Genomic DNA, 17,280 nt, shown 5'->3' with positions numbered 1-17,280 from the left:
AAAGAAGCCCCCCCCTTCAATTAAACCACGAGCTTATTTTTCACTACCAGATGCCAAATGATGTCCAAAAGCACATAGTTTTGTAAACTAAACCGGCTGCAGCGTAGAATCTGCTGGCAGCACACCGGTGTGTGCAGCGCTGCAGTGGACCAGTCTCTGTGTTGTGCATGTGTGAGTGAGGCAGGCAGGCGGGCGAGAGTCCACGTCGCGATACCTTATTGGTGCACTGTCTGACTGTGTTGATGAGCTCCTGGATGACCAGGTCGATGCATTTCAGACAGGGCTCTTTCAGCTTAATGACCTGCTTTTTCACTATGGCCTCAAACGCCAAGTCTGGAGTGAAGAGGCCTGTCCTGAAGGACATACACACAAATAGACATGGAGACAAGCAGCAGGGAACACACAGCCTCAGCAAAAGCATGAAAGAGACAGCGCGGTTTCACACCTCGCTCGTTTGGAGTGTTTGATTTGGACCTGGTGCAGTTTCCACTCAAGTTAACACTGTAATTGCACTTGAATCTGTGGCCAAAGAGTAAAAAAATAATGCAGCTTATTTCAAGCGATAACCCAATCCAATCTACACATACCAAATAACAGCCTGTGTGATGAATTGTGGGACCTGAGGACACTGAATGATGGGCAGTACCACAGGTCTGACGGTTAACAGACGCTGCAGTGGGAGTCGGGAGCTGAAGTGGCGTTTCTGACTGAAATTTGTTAGATGACCACATATGTGCATAGTTGAGGGAACACTGTGCTCACATACGCTTTTTATTGGCATTTTGAGAATCCAATGAGAAAAATATTAAACGTACAATTTAACATACAAACACTGGCAAAAATTATGGAATCACCGGCCTTGGAGGATGTTCATTCAGTTGTTTAATTTTGTAGAAAAAAGCAGATTACAGACATGACACAAAACTAAAGTCATTTCAAATGGCAACTTTCTGGCTTTAAGAAACACTATAAGAAATCAGGAAAAATAATTGTGGCAGTCAGTAACGGCTACTTTTTTAGACCAAGCAGAGGGAAAAAAATATGGACTCACTCAATTCTGAGGAATAAATTATGGAATCACCCTGTAAATTTTCATCCCCAAAACTAACACCTGCATCAAATCAGATCTGCTCATTAGTCTGCATCTAAAAAGGAATGATCACACCTTGGAGAGCTGTTGCACCAAGTGGACTGACATGAATCATGGCTCCAACACGAGAGATGTCAACTGAAACAAAGGAGAGGATTATCAAACTCTTAAAAGAGGGTAAATCATCACGCAATGTTGCAAAAGATGTTGGTTGTTCACAGTCAGCTGTGTCTAAACTCTGGACCAAATACAAACAACATGGGAAGGTTGTTAAAGGCAAACATACTGGTAGACCAAGGAAGACATCAAAGCGTCAACACAGAAAACTTAAAGCAATATGTCTCAAAAATCGAAAATGCACAACAAAACAATGAGGAACAAATGGGAGGAAACTGGAGTCAACGTCTGTGACCGAACTGTAAGAAACCGCCTAAAGGAAATGGCATTTACATACAGAAAAGCTAAACGAAAGCCATCATTAACACCTAAACAGAAAAAAACAAGGTTACAATGGGCTAAGGAAAAGCAATCGTGGACTGTGGATGACTGGATGAAAGTCATATTCAGTGATGAATCTCGAATCTGCATTGGGCAAGGTGATGATGCTGGAACTTTTGTTTGGTGCCATTCCAATGAGATTTATAAAGATGACTGCTTGAAGAGAACATGTAAATTTCCACAGTCATTGATGATATGGGGCTGCATGTCAGGTAAAGGCACTGGGGAGATGGCTGTCATTACATCATCAATAAATGCACAGGTTTACGTTGATATTTTGGACACTTTTCTTATCCCATCAATTGAAAGGATGTTTGGGGATGATGAAATCATTTTTCAAGATGATAATGCATCTTGCCATAGAGCAAAAACTGTGAAAACATTCCTTGCAAAAAGACACATAGGGTCAATGTCATGGCCTGCAAATAGTCCGGATCTTAATCCAATTGAAAATCTTTGGTGGAAGTTGAAGAAATGGTCCATGACAAGGCTCCAACCTGCAAAGCTGATCTGGCAACAGCAATCAGAGAAAGTTGGAGCCAGATTGATGAAGAGTACTGTTTGTCACTCATTAAGTCCATGCCTCAGAGACTGCAAGGTGTTATAAAAACCAGAGGTGGTGCAACAAAATACTAGTGATGTGTTGGGGCGTTCTTTTGTTTTTCATGATTCCATCATTTTTTCCTCAGAATTGAGTGATTCCATATTTTTTCCCCTCTGCTTGGTCTAAAAAAGTAACCCTTACTGACTGCCACAATTTTTTTCTTGATTTCTTATAGTGTTTCTTAAAGCCAGAAAGTTGCCATTTGAAATGACTTTAGTTTTGTGTCATGTCTGTGATCTGCTTTTTTTTCTACAAAATTAAACAACTGAATGAACATCCTCCGAGGACGGTGATTCCATAATTTTTGCCAGGGGTTGTACTAGTGACATTTCAAACAAATTAGCTATCTAAAGTTGTGAAAATACTCAAAGAAACCAATCTTCATGTCTTGCAGCATGTAAATGCTCCTGCACAGATGCAATAGATGAAACCTGGAAGCAGTTGTTGTTGTCATCACACCTGAGTAACAGCTGTGAGCTGGTAAAACAGAAGCCACCATTTTAATTTAGAGAAAAGTGCCAGTCTTTGCCACATTGTAAGGGTTTCATTGTGGTACTGTTAATATGGGTGGGAAAGATCACATAACCTCTCTGACAAGGATTTTCAGACTAAAATTGTCACATATCAGAAAACATTGGGATGGCACAGAAAATGCAAATAAATAATTAAATGAATAAATAAAGCTTCCTAAATTAGTGACTCACATATCACAAGGGTGTCTAAGGGTCCCTCAGTGTCTAAGATAACAGGCCATTTTCTCCATATGATGGACCCTTGTCAGATGTCAGAAGGGCTTACACAAAGTGGAACAACATAAAATAATTAAAGTATTGTCATTTTTTAATCTATTATAAAAAGCCACCACTAGAGATAATTTGAGTAAAAGTTAAATATGATGTGTTTTGTGTTAAATTTAATGTCATTTGATGTTATGCATAGATCATAAATAATGTTTAAACGGTTTAAAAACATTAATATTAGGTTGATACAATGTTTGCTTCCATGTTTGAGCTTTAGTCACGAGCAGCAGAGAGCTCTGTCAGGACCATGTGAACAAAATGTTAATGTGCTGTAAACTTGTCTTTTTCATTAGAGGCTTTTGAATCTTGTCAGTGTTTTTTTGTTGTTGTTGATTTTCATGTGTTGCATGACATGTTGCGGCAGACTGCCTTCAATATTTTGTCAATTTTAAGTGTTTGATTTTGTGTAAATGAAGGAATCTTGCAAAACCTCACACTGTACAGATTTAAAATAATCACCAGTAGTGTTGCTATTCAGCAACTATTCCATCCATTAAATATTAAACCAATTCATACAAAATGCCAACTTTGTAATTAGTTTGTCTGCTGAAACACACCTGCAGTGCAGACTGATTTCACACAGGGACAGTAGCTATTAAAAAAGAAAAAAAAATTGGATGTTCACTTTGGCTTTTAGAATCATATTTCAGAAGACAAAAACAGTTTGCTTGGTACACACAGAGCTGCCCCACCTCCTGCAGAAAGCACGAGACTGAGGAACAGAAACACGTGACTCGCTGAGGTGTTGGTGACTTATGGAAGCAAACACGTATGTAAAGGGTGGTCTATTTCATTCCTCCTGACCGCCAGAGGGCGGTGCTTTAGCACCTGGATAACTACATGTGCGCAGCACAGAGGTCGAGAATATATACCAACAAAGTCACACCATTGAATGTGACCTGGGTGACGTCACTGGTTGTCTTTATATACCAGACGCACCCAACGCTCACTTCTTTTCTACATTCTCGCATTCTTAGAGGTTGAGAACGCATTTAGCTGCGATTGCCGCTCTCGTTTGTAGCCTCGCAACCCACCTGAGTACACCTTCCTAAACGCCGGGTGCGCGCCTTGCCGCTGCCCTGCTGGATATTTTCCTCTGTGCACATTAGCTGTGTTGTTTCGATGAAAGCTGGCTATTTGTTTAGTTGTGTCGCTAACCCCGTTAACTACGTGGTAGTGTGTGTATCAGAACCAGTATAGTGTACTGTGTTGGGCTTGCCGTGAGTGTTTTCCACTCCTTGAAGTACTTTGTCTGCACTGCCGCCATTTGCTAAGTTTAACAGCTCCGCTAGCAGCTAGTGTTGTCGTCCTTGCTCTAAGTGACTTAGCACTTGGGCTGTAAGTTTTTTGGGCTGTGTGCATCGTGTTATTACTGTGGCTGTGAGTGTTTCAAGCTCCGTGCCTTGTGCCGAGTCTGCGGCTGGAGTGCTTCACGCTCCGTGCTTCGTGTCGAGTCTGCGGCTGGAGTGCTTCACGCTCCGTGCCTTGTGTCGAGTCTGCGGCTGGAGTGCTTCATGCTCCGTGCCTCGTGTCGAGTAGACGGCTGTGAGTGCTTCACGCTCCGTGCCTCGTGTCGAGTAGACGGCTGTGAGTGCTTCACGCTCCGTGCCTCGTGTCGAGTAGACGGCTGTGAGTGCTTCACGCTCCGTGCCTCGTGTCGAGTAGACGGCTGTGAGTGCTTCACGCTCCGTGCCTCGTGTCGAGTAGACGGCTGTGAGTGCTTCACGCTCCGTGCCTCGTGTCGAGTAGACGGCTGTGAGTGCTTCACGCTCCGTGCCTCGTGTCGAGTAGACGGCAGTGAGTGCCTCACGCTCTGTGCCTCGTGTCGAGTCGACGGCTGTGAGTGCCTCACGCTCCGTGCCTCGTGTCGAGTCGACGGCTGTGAGTGCTTCACGCTCCGTGCCTTGTGTCAAGCCGACGGCTGTGAGTGCTTCACGCTCCGTGCCTCGTGTTACTATTTACACTGCGTGTGATTCACGCTTTGTCTTTCCATTTGTAACCATCAGGGCTTGCGTTAGCCATCTGCACGCAGTCCACAATGTTGACAGGGCCTTTGTTGCATGGCGGTAGTACCTGTTTGGCTCCCTTGAGCCCAGATGATGGACATATGTTTTTCCCCTCCTGTCTTGGGATCGGACACCTGAGGGAAGCCCTGACTGGCGATGCCTGCCTTAACTGTGCCAGCATGCCACTGGCAGAGAGATCTGCTAGACTTGCGGCATTGGAAAGTGGAATATCTAGTGCGACTTTGGCCTCCAGCCCCAGGAAGGACCCAAAGCGCCGTAAACGCCCACATGCAGGAGCCCCTTCTGCTAAGAAGTTTACTCATGACCATGCTTTGGCTGAAAAGGTCGAAACGTTGACTTCTGAGTTTGCTCAGATTAAGTCCTTGCTTCTGAATCTACAGCCTAAGGATGCAGTGACAGTTCCTGCTGTCCCTAATGAGGCTGATCAGACCAATGTAGTTATTCAGCAGGAGGACGATGTCGTGTCTATTGCTGCAACTGATTCCTTGTACATGACAAGTCAATCAATCAATCAATCAATTTTTTTATATAGCGCCAAATCACAACAAACAGTTGCCCCAAGGCGCTTTATATTGTAAGGCAAGGCCATACAATAATTATGTAAAACCCCAACGGTCAAAACGACCCCCTGTGAGCAAGCACTTGGCTACAGTGGGAAGGAAAAACTCCCTTTTAACAGGAAGAAACCTCCAGCAGAACCAGGCTCAGGGAGGGGCAGTCTTCTGCTGGGACTGGTTGGGGCTGAGGGAGAGAACCAGGAAAAAGACATGCTGTGGAGGGGAGCAGAGATCGATCACTAATGATTAAATGCAGAGTGGTGCATACAGAGCAAAAAGAGAAAGAAACAGTGCATCATGGGAACCCCCCAGCAGTCTACGTCTATAGCAGCATAACTAAGGGATGGTTCAGGGTCACCTGATCCAGCCCTAACTATAAGCTTTAGCAAAAAGGAAAGTTTTAAGCCTAATCTTAAAGTAGAGAGGGTGTCTGTCTCCCTGATCTGAATTGGGAGCTGGTTCCACAGGAGAGGAGCCTGAAAGCTGAAGGCTCTGCATCCCATTCTACTCTTACAAACCCTAGGAACTACAAGTAAGCCTGCAGTCTGAGAGCGAAGCGCTCTATTGGGGTGATATGGTACTACGAGGTCCCTAAGATAAGATGGGACCTGATTATTCAAAACCTTATAAGTAAGAAGAAGAATTTTAAATTCTATTCTAGAATTAACAGGAAGCCAATGAAGAGAGGCCAATATGGGTGAGATATGCTCTCTCCTTCTAGTCCCCGTCAGTACTCTAGCTGCAGCATTTTGAATTAACTGAAGGCTTTTTAGGGAACTTTTAGGACAACCTGATAATAATGAATTACAATAGTCCAGCCTAGAGGAAATAAATGCATGAATTAGTTTTTCAGCATCACTCTGAGACAAGACCTTTCTGATTTTAGAGATATTGCGTAAATGCAAAAAAGCAGTCCTACATATTTGTTTAATATGCGCTTTGAATGACATATCCTGATCAAAAATGACTCCAAGATTTCTCACAGTATTACTAGAGGTCAGGGTAATGCCATCCAGAGTAAGGATCTGGTTAGACACCATGTTTCTAAGATTTGTGGGGCCAAGTACAATAACTTCAGTTTTATCTGAGTTTAAAAGCAGGAAATTAGAGGTCATCCATGTCTTTATGTCTGTAAGACAATCCTGCAGTTTAGCTAATTAGTGTGTGTCCTCTGGCTTCATGGATAGATAAAGCTGGGTATCATCTGCGTAACAATGAAAATTTAAGCAATACCGTCTAATAATACTGCCTAAGGGAAGCATGTATAAAGTGAATAAAATTGGTCCTAGCACAGAACCTTGTGGAACTCCATAATTAACTTTAGTCTGTGAAGAAGATTCCCCATTTACATGAACAAATTGTAATCTATTAGACAAATATGATTCAAACCACCGCAGCGCAGTGCCTTTAATACCTATGGCATGCTCTAATCTCTGTAATAAAATTTTATGGTCAACAGTATCAAAAGCACTGAGGTCTAACAGAACAAGCACAGAGATGAGTCCACTGTCCGAGGCCATAAGAAGATCATTTGTAACCTTCACTAATGCTGTTTCTGTACTATGATGAATTCTAAAACCTGACTGAAACTCTTCAAATAGACCATTCCTCTGCAGATGATCAGTTAGCTGTTTTACAACTACCCTTTCAAGAATTTGAGAGAAAAGGAAGGTTGGAGATTGGCCTATAATTAGCTAAGATAGCTGGGTCAAGTGATGGCTTTTTAAGTAATGGTTTAATTACTGCCACCTTAAAAGCCTGTGGTACATAGCCAACTAACAAAGATAGATTGATCATATTTAAGATCGAAGCATTAAATAATGGTAGGGCTTCCTTGAGCAGCCTGGTAGGAATGGGGTCTAATAAACATGTTGATGGTTTGGATGAAGTAACTAATGAAAATAACTCAGAACAATCGGAGAGAAAGAGTCTAACCAAATACCGGCATCACTGAAAGCAGCCAAAGAGAACGATATGTCTTTGGGATGGTTATGAGTAATTTTTTCTCTAATAGTTAAAATTTTGTTAGCAAAGAAAGTCATGAAGTCATTACTAGTTAAAGTTAATGGAATACTCAGCTCAATAGAGCTCTGACTCTTTGTCAGCCTGGCTACAGTGCTGAAAAGAAACCTGGGGTTGTTCTTATTTTCTTCAATTAGTGATGAGTAGAAAGATGTCCTAGCTTTATGGAGGGCTTTTTTATAGAGCAACAGACTCTTTTTCCAGGCTAAGTGAAGATCTTCTAAATTAGTGAGACGCCATTTCCCCTCCAACTTACGGGTTATCTGCTTTAAGCTACGAGTTTGTGAGTTATACCACGGAGTCAGACACTTCTGATTTAAAGCTCTCTTTTTCAGAGGAGCTACAGCATCCAAAGTTGTCTTCAATGAGGATGTAAAACTATTGACGAGATACTCTATCTCCCTTACAGAGTTTAGGTAGCTACTCTGCACTGTGTTGGTATATGGCATTAGAGAACATAAAGAAGGAATCATATCCTTAAACCTAGTTACAGCGCTTTCTGAAAGACTTCTAGTGTAATGAAACTTATTCCCCACTGCTGGGTAGTCCATCAGAGTAAATGTAAATGTTATTAAGAAATGATCAGACAGAAGGGAGTTTTCAGGGAATACTGTTAAGTCTTCTATTTCCATACCATAAGTCAGAACAAGATCTAAGATATGATTAAAGTGGTGGGTGGACTCATTTACTTTTTGAGCAAAGCCAATAGAGTCTAATAATAGATTAAATGCAGTGTTGAGGCTGTCATTCTCAGCATCTGTGTGGATGTTAAAATCGCCCACTAGAATTATCTTATCTGAGCTAAGCACTAAGTCAGACAAAAGGTCTGAAAATTCACAGAGAAACTCACAGTAACGACCAGGTGGACGATAGATAATAACAAATAAAACTGGTTTTTGGGACTTCCAATTTGGATGGACAAGACTAAGAGACAAGCTTTCAAATGAATTAAAGCTCTGTCTGGGTTTTTGATTAATTAATAAGCTGGAATGGAAGATTGCTGCTAATCCTCCGCCCCGGCCCGTGCTACGAGCATTCTGACAGTTAGTGTGACTCGGGGGTGTTGACTCATTTAAACTAACAATATTCATCCTGCTGTAACCAGGTTTCTGTTAGGCAGAATAAATCAATATGTTGATCAATTATTATATCATTTACCAACAGGGACTTAGAAGAGAGAGACCTAATGTTTAATAGACCACATTTAACTGTTTTAGTCTGTGGTGCAGTTGAAGGTGCTATATTATTTTTTCTTTTTGAATTTTTATGCTTAAATAGATTTTTGCTGGTTATTGGTGGTCTGGGAGCAGGCACCGTCTCTACGGGGATGGGGTAATGAGGGGATGGCAGGGGGAGAGAAGCTGCAGAGAGGTATGTAAGACTACAACTCTGCTTCCTGGTCCCAACCCTGGATAGTCACGGTTTGGAGGATTTAAGAAAATTGGCCAGATTTCTAGAAATGAAAGCTGCTCCATCCAAAGTGGGATGGATGCCGTCTCTCCTAACAAGACCAGGTTTTCCCCAGAAGCTTTGCCAATTATCTATGAAGCCCACCTTATTTTTTGGACACCACTCAGTGATATCAAGTGATATAAACTGTGTGGAGGATGAGGATGAGAGGTGTCTTTCTCCAAGCCATTCATTAGTGGGCTCTCATACCTCCGAGGCAGAGTCCATGCCGCAAACCGAACCTGGACTATCCTTTGTCAAGCAAGCTGTTCAGTTGGCTTTATCCAGGCTTGGGGTCGACAATACCCCTGCGGAAACCACTGCTTCAAGTGCCTTTTTCAAAGTCACTCAGAAGCCTGAGTTCAACGTTCCAGTTTCACAACCATATATCGAGGAGCTCCACCGATGTTGGGCGGACCCCAAATCATTGACCCATCTATCACAGGACTGCAGAGCCCTTAGCTCTATGTGTGATTCAGCGCAGTATGGTCTGAACCATATGCCCGCCGTTGACAGCATTATTGCGAACCTGGTTGTGGCTCCAGCTGATGCTGCTCGGACGGATGCCCGCTGCCCACGCCCTCAGTGTAGGGTCACTGATGACCTCCTCACCAAAAGCTATGACATAGCTGCTCGCGTCGGTCGCCTAGGCAACTCACTGTCCCATTTAGCCCTTGCCCTCTCAAAGTCTTTGAGGGAGGCAGAGGTTGATGATGCTACGCAAAGTCTTAGTGATGCCTCACTCCAAACCTTTGCTTATATGTCCAGAGAGCTTGGCAGACTGATGTCAACCCTTACCATCACTAGACGTCAGGTGTGGCTTGCGCAGTCCCCCCTTTCCAAATCCTGCAGAGGCACACTCCGTTCGCTGCCGGTTCTTCCAGGCCAAGTATTTGGACCTGCGGCCCAACAAACTTTAGAGCGTGCTGTCAAGGCTAGTAAATCCCGGCAACAGTTTGTTGACTTACACCGGTCTTCCAGACCTCAGCCAGTCAGACGTGCTACAGCTTTTCACTCTACATCCAGGCTTCAGCCGACTCCCAGAGCTGCACGTGCTTTTGCAGTTGAGGGCCAGCTCTCCCAGCAGCCTGCCTTTCGTGAGCCTACGGGCAGACCCCCGAGAACTGAACGGTTTCGCAGAGCTTCCAGTAATCGCACCCAGGGGTCCTCAGGGATGCGAGGCAGAGGTGGTCGGGTCTGACTGCCAATGTTTGGCCCCCAGCCGTTTTTCACGAAATCAACTCAGCCACTGGGAGGCTCAAGTTCAAGACCCATGGGTCATATCAACATTGTTCGAAGGTTACAGAATTCAGTTCGGATGTCGTCCTCCAAAGTTCAATGGGGTGAGGATGACTGTTGTTTCCAACTCGGTGCAGTCTGCTGCCCTACAATGGAAGATTTTGGAACTCCTGGAGAAGGGGGCCATAGAGCCAGTTCACAGATCAGACCAGCTCAGGGGGTTCTATTCAATTTACTTCCTTGTTCCAAAGAAGGATGGCGGCTTTCGTCCTATCCTCGATCTCCGACGTCTGAATCGTTATATCAAAGTGCTGCAGTTTCACATGCTCCGCACAGTAGACGTCCTTCAAACTATCACACCAGGAGACTGGTTCACAAGTGTCGACTTAAAAGACGCCTATTTCCATGAGCCAGTGGCGCCTCATCACAGGCAGTTTCTCCGCTTTGCTTTCGAAGGTCAGGCATACCAGTTCAGGGTGCTTCCTTTCAGCCTCTCTCTTGCTCCTCGTACATTTACTAGATGTATGGCTGCAGCACTAGCCCCACTGCAAGCTCTTGGATTAAAAATCCTACCCTACTTAGACGACTGGCTTGTCTGCGCTCCGACTCAGGAGCAGGCGCACAACGACACAGCTCTTCTACTGAACCATGTCTCTCATTTAGGACTCACAGTGAACTTTGCAAAGAGTTCTCTTGTTCCCAGTCAACAAACGACCTTCATCGGCATTGCCATCAACTCCCTGACTATGACTGCATCGCCATCCCCGCAGAGAGTGGACGATGTAATTCGTCTCGTCTCACACATTCAACGGGCTGTGACGCTGCCTTTTGGTTTGCTGCTCCGGTTGATGGGCAAATTGACTGCAATGTCGCTAGTGGTACCTTTGGGACTTCTGTTCTTACGTCCCCTACAGATTTGGATCAACAACCTAGGCCTCAACTCGAAGTTGCATCAGCACAGGCTTGTATGACTCTCCAACCAGTGCCTTCTGCACCTCAAACCCTGGGGGAATGTGGACTTCATCTGCAAGGGTGTCCATCTAGGCTCTGTTCCTTCTCGCCGAGACGTGGTTGTTACAGATGCATCACTCAAAGGTTGGGGGGCCGTGTGGAATCACAGGATGGTGAGGGATGTGTGGAGTCCCCAGGAGAGACTCCAACACAAACGTGCTGGAGCTTCGCGCTGTGCAACTGGCTCTCAAGCATTTCCTCCCAGCCCTGAGAGGAAGACATGTTCTTGTCCGGTCGGACAACACGTCAACAGTCTATCACATAAACCATCAGGGGGGCACCAGGTCCAATCACTCATTGGCAGAAACTCGGAAGCTTCACTTATGGGCGTTGCCTTGCCTTCAGAGTGTCAGAGCAGTTCATCTGCCCGGTGTACAGAACAGCGCAGTGGATTTACTCTCCAGACAGAAACCACCACCGGGAGAGTGGAGACTGAACCTGATTGTGGTCCAAATGATCTGGCAGAAATATGGTGCAGCGGAAGTGAACGTTTTCGCTTCAAGCACCTCGACACATTGCCCACGATGGTACTCCCTCTTGGAACCAGACAGCCCGCTGGGGCAGGATGCATTGGCTCACCCGTGGCCGGATTGCCTCCGTTATGCCTTCCCTCCTCTCCCACTGCTGATGTTGACACTGCACAGGATAGATCAGAGCAGCCACAGGGTGCTGCTGGTTGCTCCATTCTGGCCTGGGAGGATTTGGTTTCCCATGATTTACAAACTCCTCGAGGGAGAACCTTGGGCTCTCCCGGAGAGGAAGGATTTGTTGTCACAGCTACAGGGGAGGATTTGGCACCCTCACCCAGAACGCCTTCAACTGTATGTGTGGCCGTTGAGGGGCCAGACTCCTTGTTAAGTTCTTGTGACCAGGCTGTTGTTCAGACTATCCTTAATTCATGTGCTGCTTCTACCAGGGCTTTGTATGACAACAGATGGAAGCTGTTTGCGCGGTGGTGTGAGAAACAAAAGTTAGACCCGGAGCATTGCCCTGTGCCTATTCTCCTCACATATTTACAAGAACTGCTGGAGAAAGGACTTTCTGTCGCTACCTTGAAGGTTTATGTTGCTGCAATCTTTGCCCGGCACGTCTACGTTGATGGCCGGTCAGTGGGTTCACACCTCTTAGTGTGTCGTTTTTTGAAAGGTGCTCTACGTTTGCGGCCTCCAAGGCTTGCACGCGTACCTTCATGGGACCTTCCTCTAGTCCTGGAAGGTTTAAGCTTATCCCCTTTCAAACCAGTTGAAAGTGCTGATCTTATATGGGTGTCAGTGAAGACTGCCTTTCTACTTGCACTGTCTTCGGCTAAGCGGGTGGGAGAGCTCCATGCCCTCTCAGTCACTGGGGACTGTTTGCGATGGAATTCTGACAGATCTGGGGTTACGCTGTGGCCTAATCCGTCCTTTTTACCCAAGAGAATTTCAACTTTTCATGTTAACCAGCCAGTTTCCTTGGCTGTGTATGTCCCACATTCTGATCCAGGATTATCTGTTTCAGGTTCCCTGTGTCCTGTCCGAATGCTGAAGCAGTACATTAGTGCGACTGCCGGGATCCGGAAAACGGATGCCCTGTTTGTGTGTTACGGTGATCACAAATGAGGCTGTGCTGTCTCAAAGCAGCGACTCTTGCATTGGGTCGTGGATGCCATTTTACAAGTATACAGGTCCAGAGGTCTTCAGCCTCCTAAAGTTACGTGCCATTCCACCAGAGGGGTGTCCACCTCCTGGGCTGCACTGAGAGGTGTCCCTTTGAGTGATATTTGTGCTGCTGCTACGTGACTGAATGTGGCCGCTCCTCCTGCGGTGACTTCGGCGGTGTTGTCTGCCTCCACTCCCCACTGCTGATGCGAGGTGAGTGTGACTCTTCGTGACCTTGTTGGTATTAAGTCATCCAGGTGCTAAAGCACCGCCCTCTGGCGGTCAGGAGGAATGAAATAGAACGAGAGTTACGAATGTAACTACGGTTCTATGAATTCCGGGTGACCGCCAGAGTTGCTTGTCACTCAGAGTCTTGCGAGTTCATTCCGAAAAGAAGCGAGCGCTGGGTGCGTCTGGTATATAAAGACAACCAGTGACGTCACCCAGGTCACATTCAATGGTGTGACTTTGTTGGTATATATTCTCGACCTCTGTGCTGCGCACATGTAGTTATCCAGGTGCTAAAGCACCGCCCTCTGGCGGTCATCCGGAATTCATAGAACCGTAGTTACATTCATAACTCTCGATCTGTCAAGGCAGAAAAATGACTGTATCCATCTGTATATACTGAACGATAAGTCAATGTAGTAAATATCTTGACAGGCCTAGTTCTTGATGCACTGCCGTCTGAGGGATGGGAGATCACAGGTGTTCAGCTTACACACTCACATTCCTCCTTTTTCCTTCAATCGTATAATAATATCATGCACTGGAGAAGGGAAAATATGCAAATCCTTTAAAGTTGCTCTTTGAGTAACATTGGTTTACAACATTTGAATAATTTTCTCATGCAGGTAAATATAAGAATAAGTTTGTTTTTTGTTTTGTTGTTGTGTTTTTGTTTGTTTTTTGCATTTTCCATACTGTCCGAACATTTTCTGATTTGGGTTTGTACTAGATTTTACTACATTTAGATAACAGAGTATTCAAAGAACACTCCTACAACAGGAAGTCCTGCTGTGTTCTGGTGTACGTGTGAAAGCGGCCAGAGAGGAAACACATCAACAGACAACTGCCGAGAGAGGATAAGTGGAAGACAAAGCAAGGTGGTCATGACCTGATGGAAACATCACGCCAGCACACTTAAAGGCGACCACAACACAGATCTTTACGAAGCTGAAGGGACATACCGTAGCCACAAACAGGAAACAGGCTGGCAGACAAACAGTGGCGATAACGTGTGTAATGCATTTGACGCATTCCTTAGAGGCTGTTTCAACTTGCCTGACTCCATGGATGTTCTTGATGGCATAGCTGATCTCTTTCCTCAGTTCCTTCTCATCAAACTCCATCTAAAAGACAAAGACTAAAGATTTCATTCTTTGTGTACTCTTCTGAAGTCATGCTGCTGCTTCTTATGATGCACTGCACTGACAAGGTCAGCACTGTCCAAAGGTGCCTGTCGAGCCTTGGGCATATTTCCCAAATTAAATAGGATACATTTACATAAAAGAATGAAATGTACAACCCCAATGAAGTTTGGATGTTGTGTAAAATGTAAATAAAAACAGAATACAATGATTTTCAAATCCTCTTCAACTTATATTCAATTGAATACACCACAAAGACAAGCTATTTAATGTTAAAACTGATAAACTTTATTGTTTTTGTGCAAATATTTGCTCATTTTGAAATAGATGTCTGCAACATGTTTCAAAAAAGCTGGGACAGTGGTATGTTTGCCACTGTGTTACATCACTAATTGTTGAAGCTTTGTAGGTGGAATTCTTTCCTATTCTTGCTTGATGTAGGACTTTAGTTGTTCAACAGTCCGGGGTCTCCGTTGTCGTATTTTGCGCTTCATAATGCGCCACACATTTTCAATGGGTGACAGGTCTGGACTGTAGGCAGGCCAGTCTAGTACACGCACTCACACAGAATGTTGCTTGGCACTGTCTTGTTGAAATAACACAACGTCCCAACTTCATTGGAATTGGGCTTGTACCTAAAAATGACAGACCTGACATTCACACAAGGTTTTGTCATGTCAATTTTCTAAGTTAGTCTGTGTCCTTGTGTTTCAAATAATCTGTGAAATCATATAAAAGCTATAAAATAACATGACTGGGAATGAGAGATATGTACACCAGTACAAATCCTGTCTGAAACTGAAGTGCATAATTTCACTATGCCTAGGTCCAAAGCCTAGGTCTGGTGGCTACCAAAGCCGTCACCGCTTCTTCTCCTTAGGATGCAAAGTTTATGCACTAAACTCACCAACTACCAATTTAGGTCATTTTGAAAATATGAAATGTCAACCATCACTGTTAGTGACTTTTTATTGAATTCATAGGAAAGTGTTGACACACAGACAGACACACAAACAAAAACGCCAGCATGACGAGGTTATACTCTCCATACCATCAAATCAATTAAATCAATTTTATTTATATAGCGGCAAATCACAACAAACAGTTGCCCCAAGGCGCTTTATACTGTAAGGCAAAGCCATACAATAATTACAGAAAAACCCCAACGATCAAAACGACCCCGTGAGCAAGCACTTGGCGACAGTGGGAAGGAAAAACTCCCTTTTAACAGGAAGAAACCTCCAGCAGAACCAGGCTCAGGGAGGGGCAGTCTTCTGCTGGGACTGGTTGGGGCTGAGGGAGAGAACCAGGAAAAAGACATGCTGTGGAGGGGAGCAGAGATCAATCACTAATGATTAAATGCAGAGTGGTGCATACAGAGCAAAAAGAGAAAGAAAAACACTGTGCATCATGGGAACCCCCCCAGCAGTCTAAGTGTATAGCAGCATAACTAAGGGATGGTTCAGGGTCACCCGATCCAGCCCTAACTATAAGCTTTAGCAAAAAGGAAAGTTTTAAGCCTAATCTAAAAAGTAGAGACGGTGTCTGTCTCCCTGATCCGAATTGGAGGCTGGTTCCAGAGGAGAGGAGCCTGAAAGCTGAAGGCTCTGCCTCTATTCTACTCTTACAAACCCAAGGAACTACAAGTAAGCCTGCAGTCTGAGAGCGAAGCGCTCTATTGGGGTGATATGGTACTATGAGGTCCCTAAGATAAGATGGGACCTGATTATTCAAAACCTTATAAGTAAGAAGAAGAATTTTAAATTCTATTCTAGAATTAACAGGAAGCCAATGAAGAGAGGCCAATATGGGTGAGATATGCTCTCTCCTTCTAGTCCCTCTCAGCAGTCTAGTTGCAGCATTTTGAATTAACTGAAGGCTTTTCAGGGAACTTTTAGGACAACCTGATAATAATGAATTACAATAGTTCAGCCTAGAGGAAATAAATGCATGAATTAGTTTTTCAGCATCACTCTGAGACAAGACCTTTCTAATTTTAGAGATATTGCGCAAATGCAAAAAAGCAGTCCTACATATTTGTTTAATGTGCGCATTGAATGACATATCCTGATCAAAAATGACTCCAAGATTTCTCACAGTATTACTAGAGGTCACGGTAATGCCATCCAGAGTAAGGATCTGGTTAGACACCATGTTTCTAAGATTTGTGGGGCCAAGTACAATAACTTCAGTTTTATCTGAGTTTAAAAGCAGGAAATTAGAGGTCATCCATGTCTTTATGTCTGTAAGACAATCCTGCAGTTTAGCTAATTGGTGTGTGTCCTCTGGCTTCATGGATAGATAAAGCTGGGTATCATCTGCGTAACAATGAAAATTTAAGCAATGCTGTCTAATAATACTGCCTAAGGGAAGCATGTTTAAAGTGAATAAAATTGGTGCTAGCACAGAACCTTGTGGAACTCCATAATTAACCTTAGTCTGTGAATAAGATTCCCCATTTACATGAACAAATTTTAATCTATTAGATAAATATGATTCAAACCACCGCAGCGCAGTGCCCTTAATACCTATGGCATGCTCTAATCTCTGTAATATAATTTTATGGTCAACAGTATCAAAAGCAGCACTGAGGTCTAACAGAACAAGCACAGAGATGAGTCCACTGTCTGAGGCCATAAGAAGATCATTTGTAACCTTCACTAATGCTGTTTCTGTACTATGATGAATTCTAAACCCTGACTGAAACTCTTCAAATAGACCATTCCCTTGCAGATGATCAGTTAGCTGTTTTACAACTACCCTTTCAAGAATTTTTGAGAGAAAAGGAAGGTTGGAGATTGGCCTATAATTAGCTAAGATAGCTGGGTCAAGTGATGGCTTTTTAAGTAATGGTTTAATTACTGCCACCTTAAAAGCCTGTGGAACATAGCCAACTAAAAAAGACAGATTGATCATATTTAAGATCAAAGCATTAATTAATGGTAGGGCTTCCTTGAGCAGCCTGGTAGGAATGGG

At 44.1% G+C, this 17,280-nt stretch overlaps 1 protein-coding gene across 5 annotated transcripts in view; it reads right to left on the bottom strand.

The window, feature by feature from the left end:
* LOC117525655 (dynamin-2-like) overlaps positions 1-17,280 on the bottom strand; it is a 138,618-nt gene that overhangs the window by 64,543 nt on the left and 56,795 nt on the right. For 3 of the 5 annotated variants that reach the window (XM_034187567.1, XM_034187568.1, XM_034187565.1), the window contains exons 9-10: positions 14,219-14,286; positions 215-353 (exon numbers count right to left, since the gene is read on the bottom strand). In XM_034187567.1, the coding sequence (XP_034043458.1) occupies positions 215-353; positions 14,219-14,286 (207 nt within the window). The remainder of the gene's footprint in view (positions 1-214; positions 354-14,218; positions 14,287-17,280) is intronic. The other 2 variants (XM_034187569.1, XM_034187566.1) reach the window with 1 other exon arrangement.

The sequence above is a fragment of the Thalassophryne amazonica genome, chromosome 15 (genome assembly GCF_902500255.1).
Source record: "Thalassophryne amazonica chromosome 15, fThaAma1.1, whole genome shotgun sequence".
NCBI lineage: Eukaryota > Metazoa > Chordata > Actinopteri > Batrachoidiformes > Batrachoididae > Thalassophryne > Thalassophryne amazonica.
This window is presented reverse-complemented; position numbering and strand designations above follow the sequence as displayed.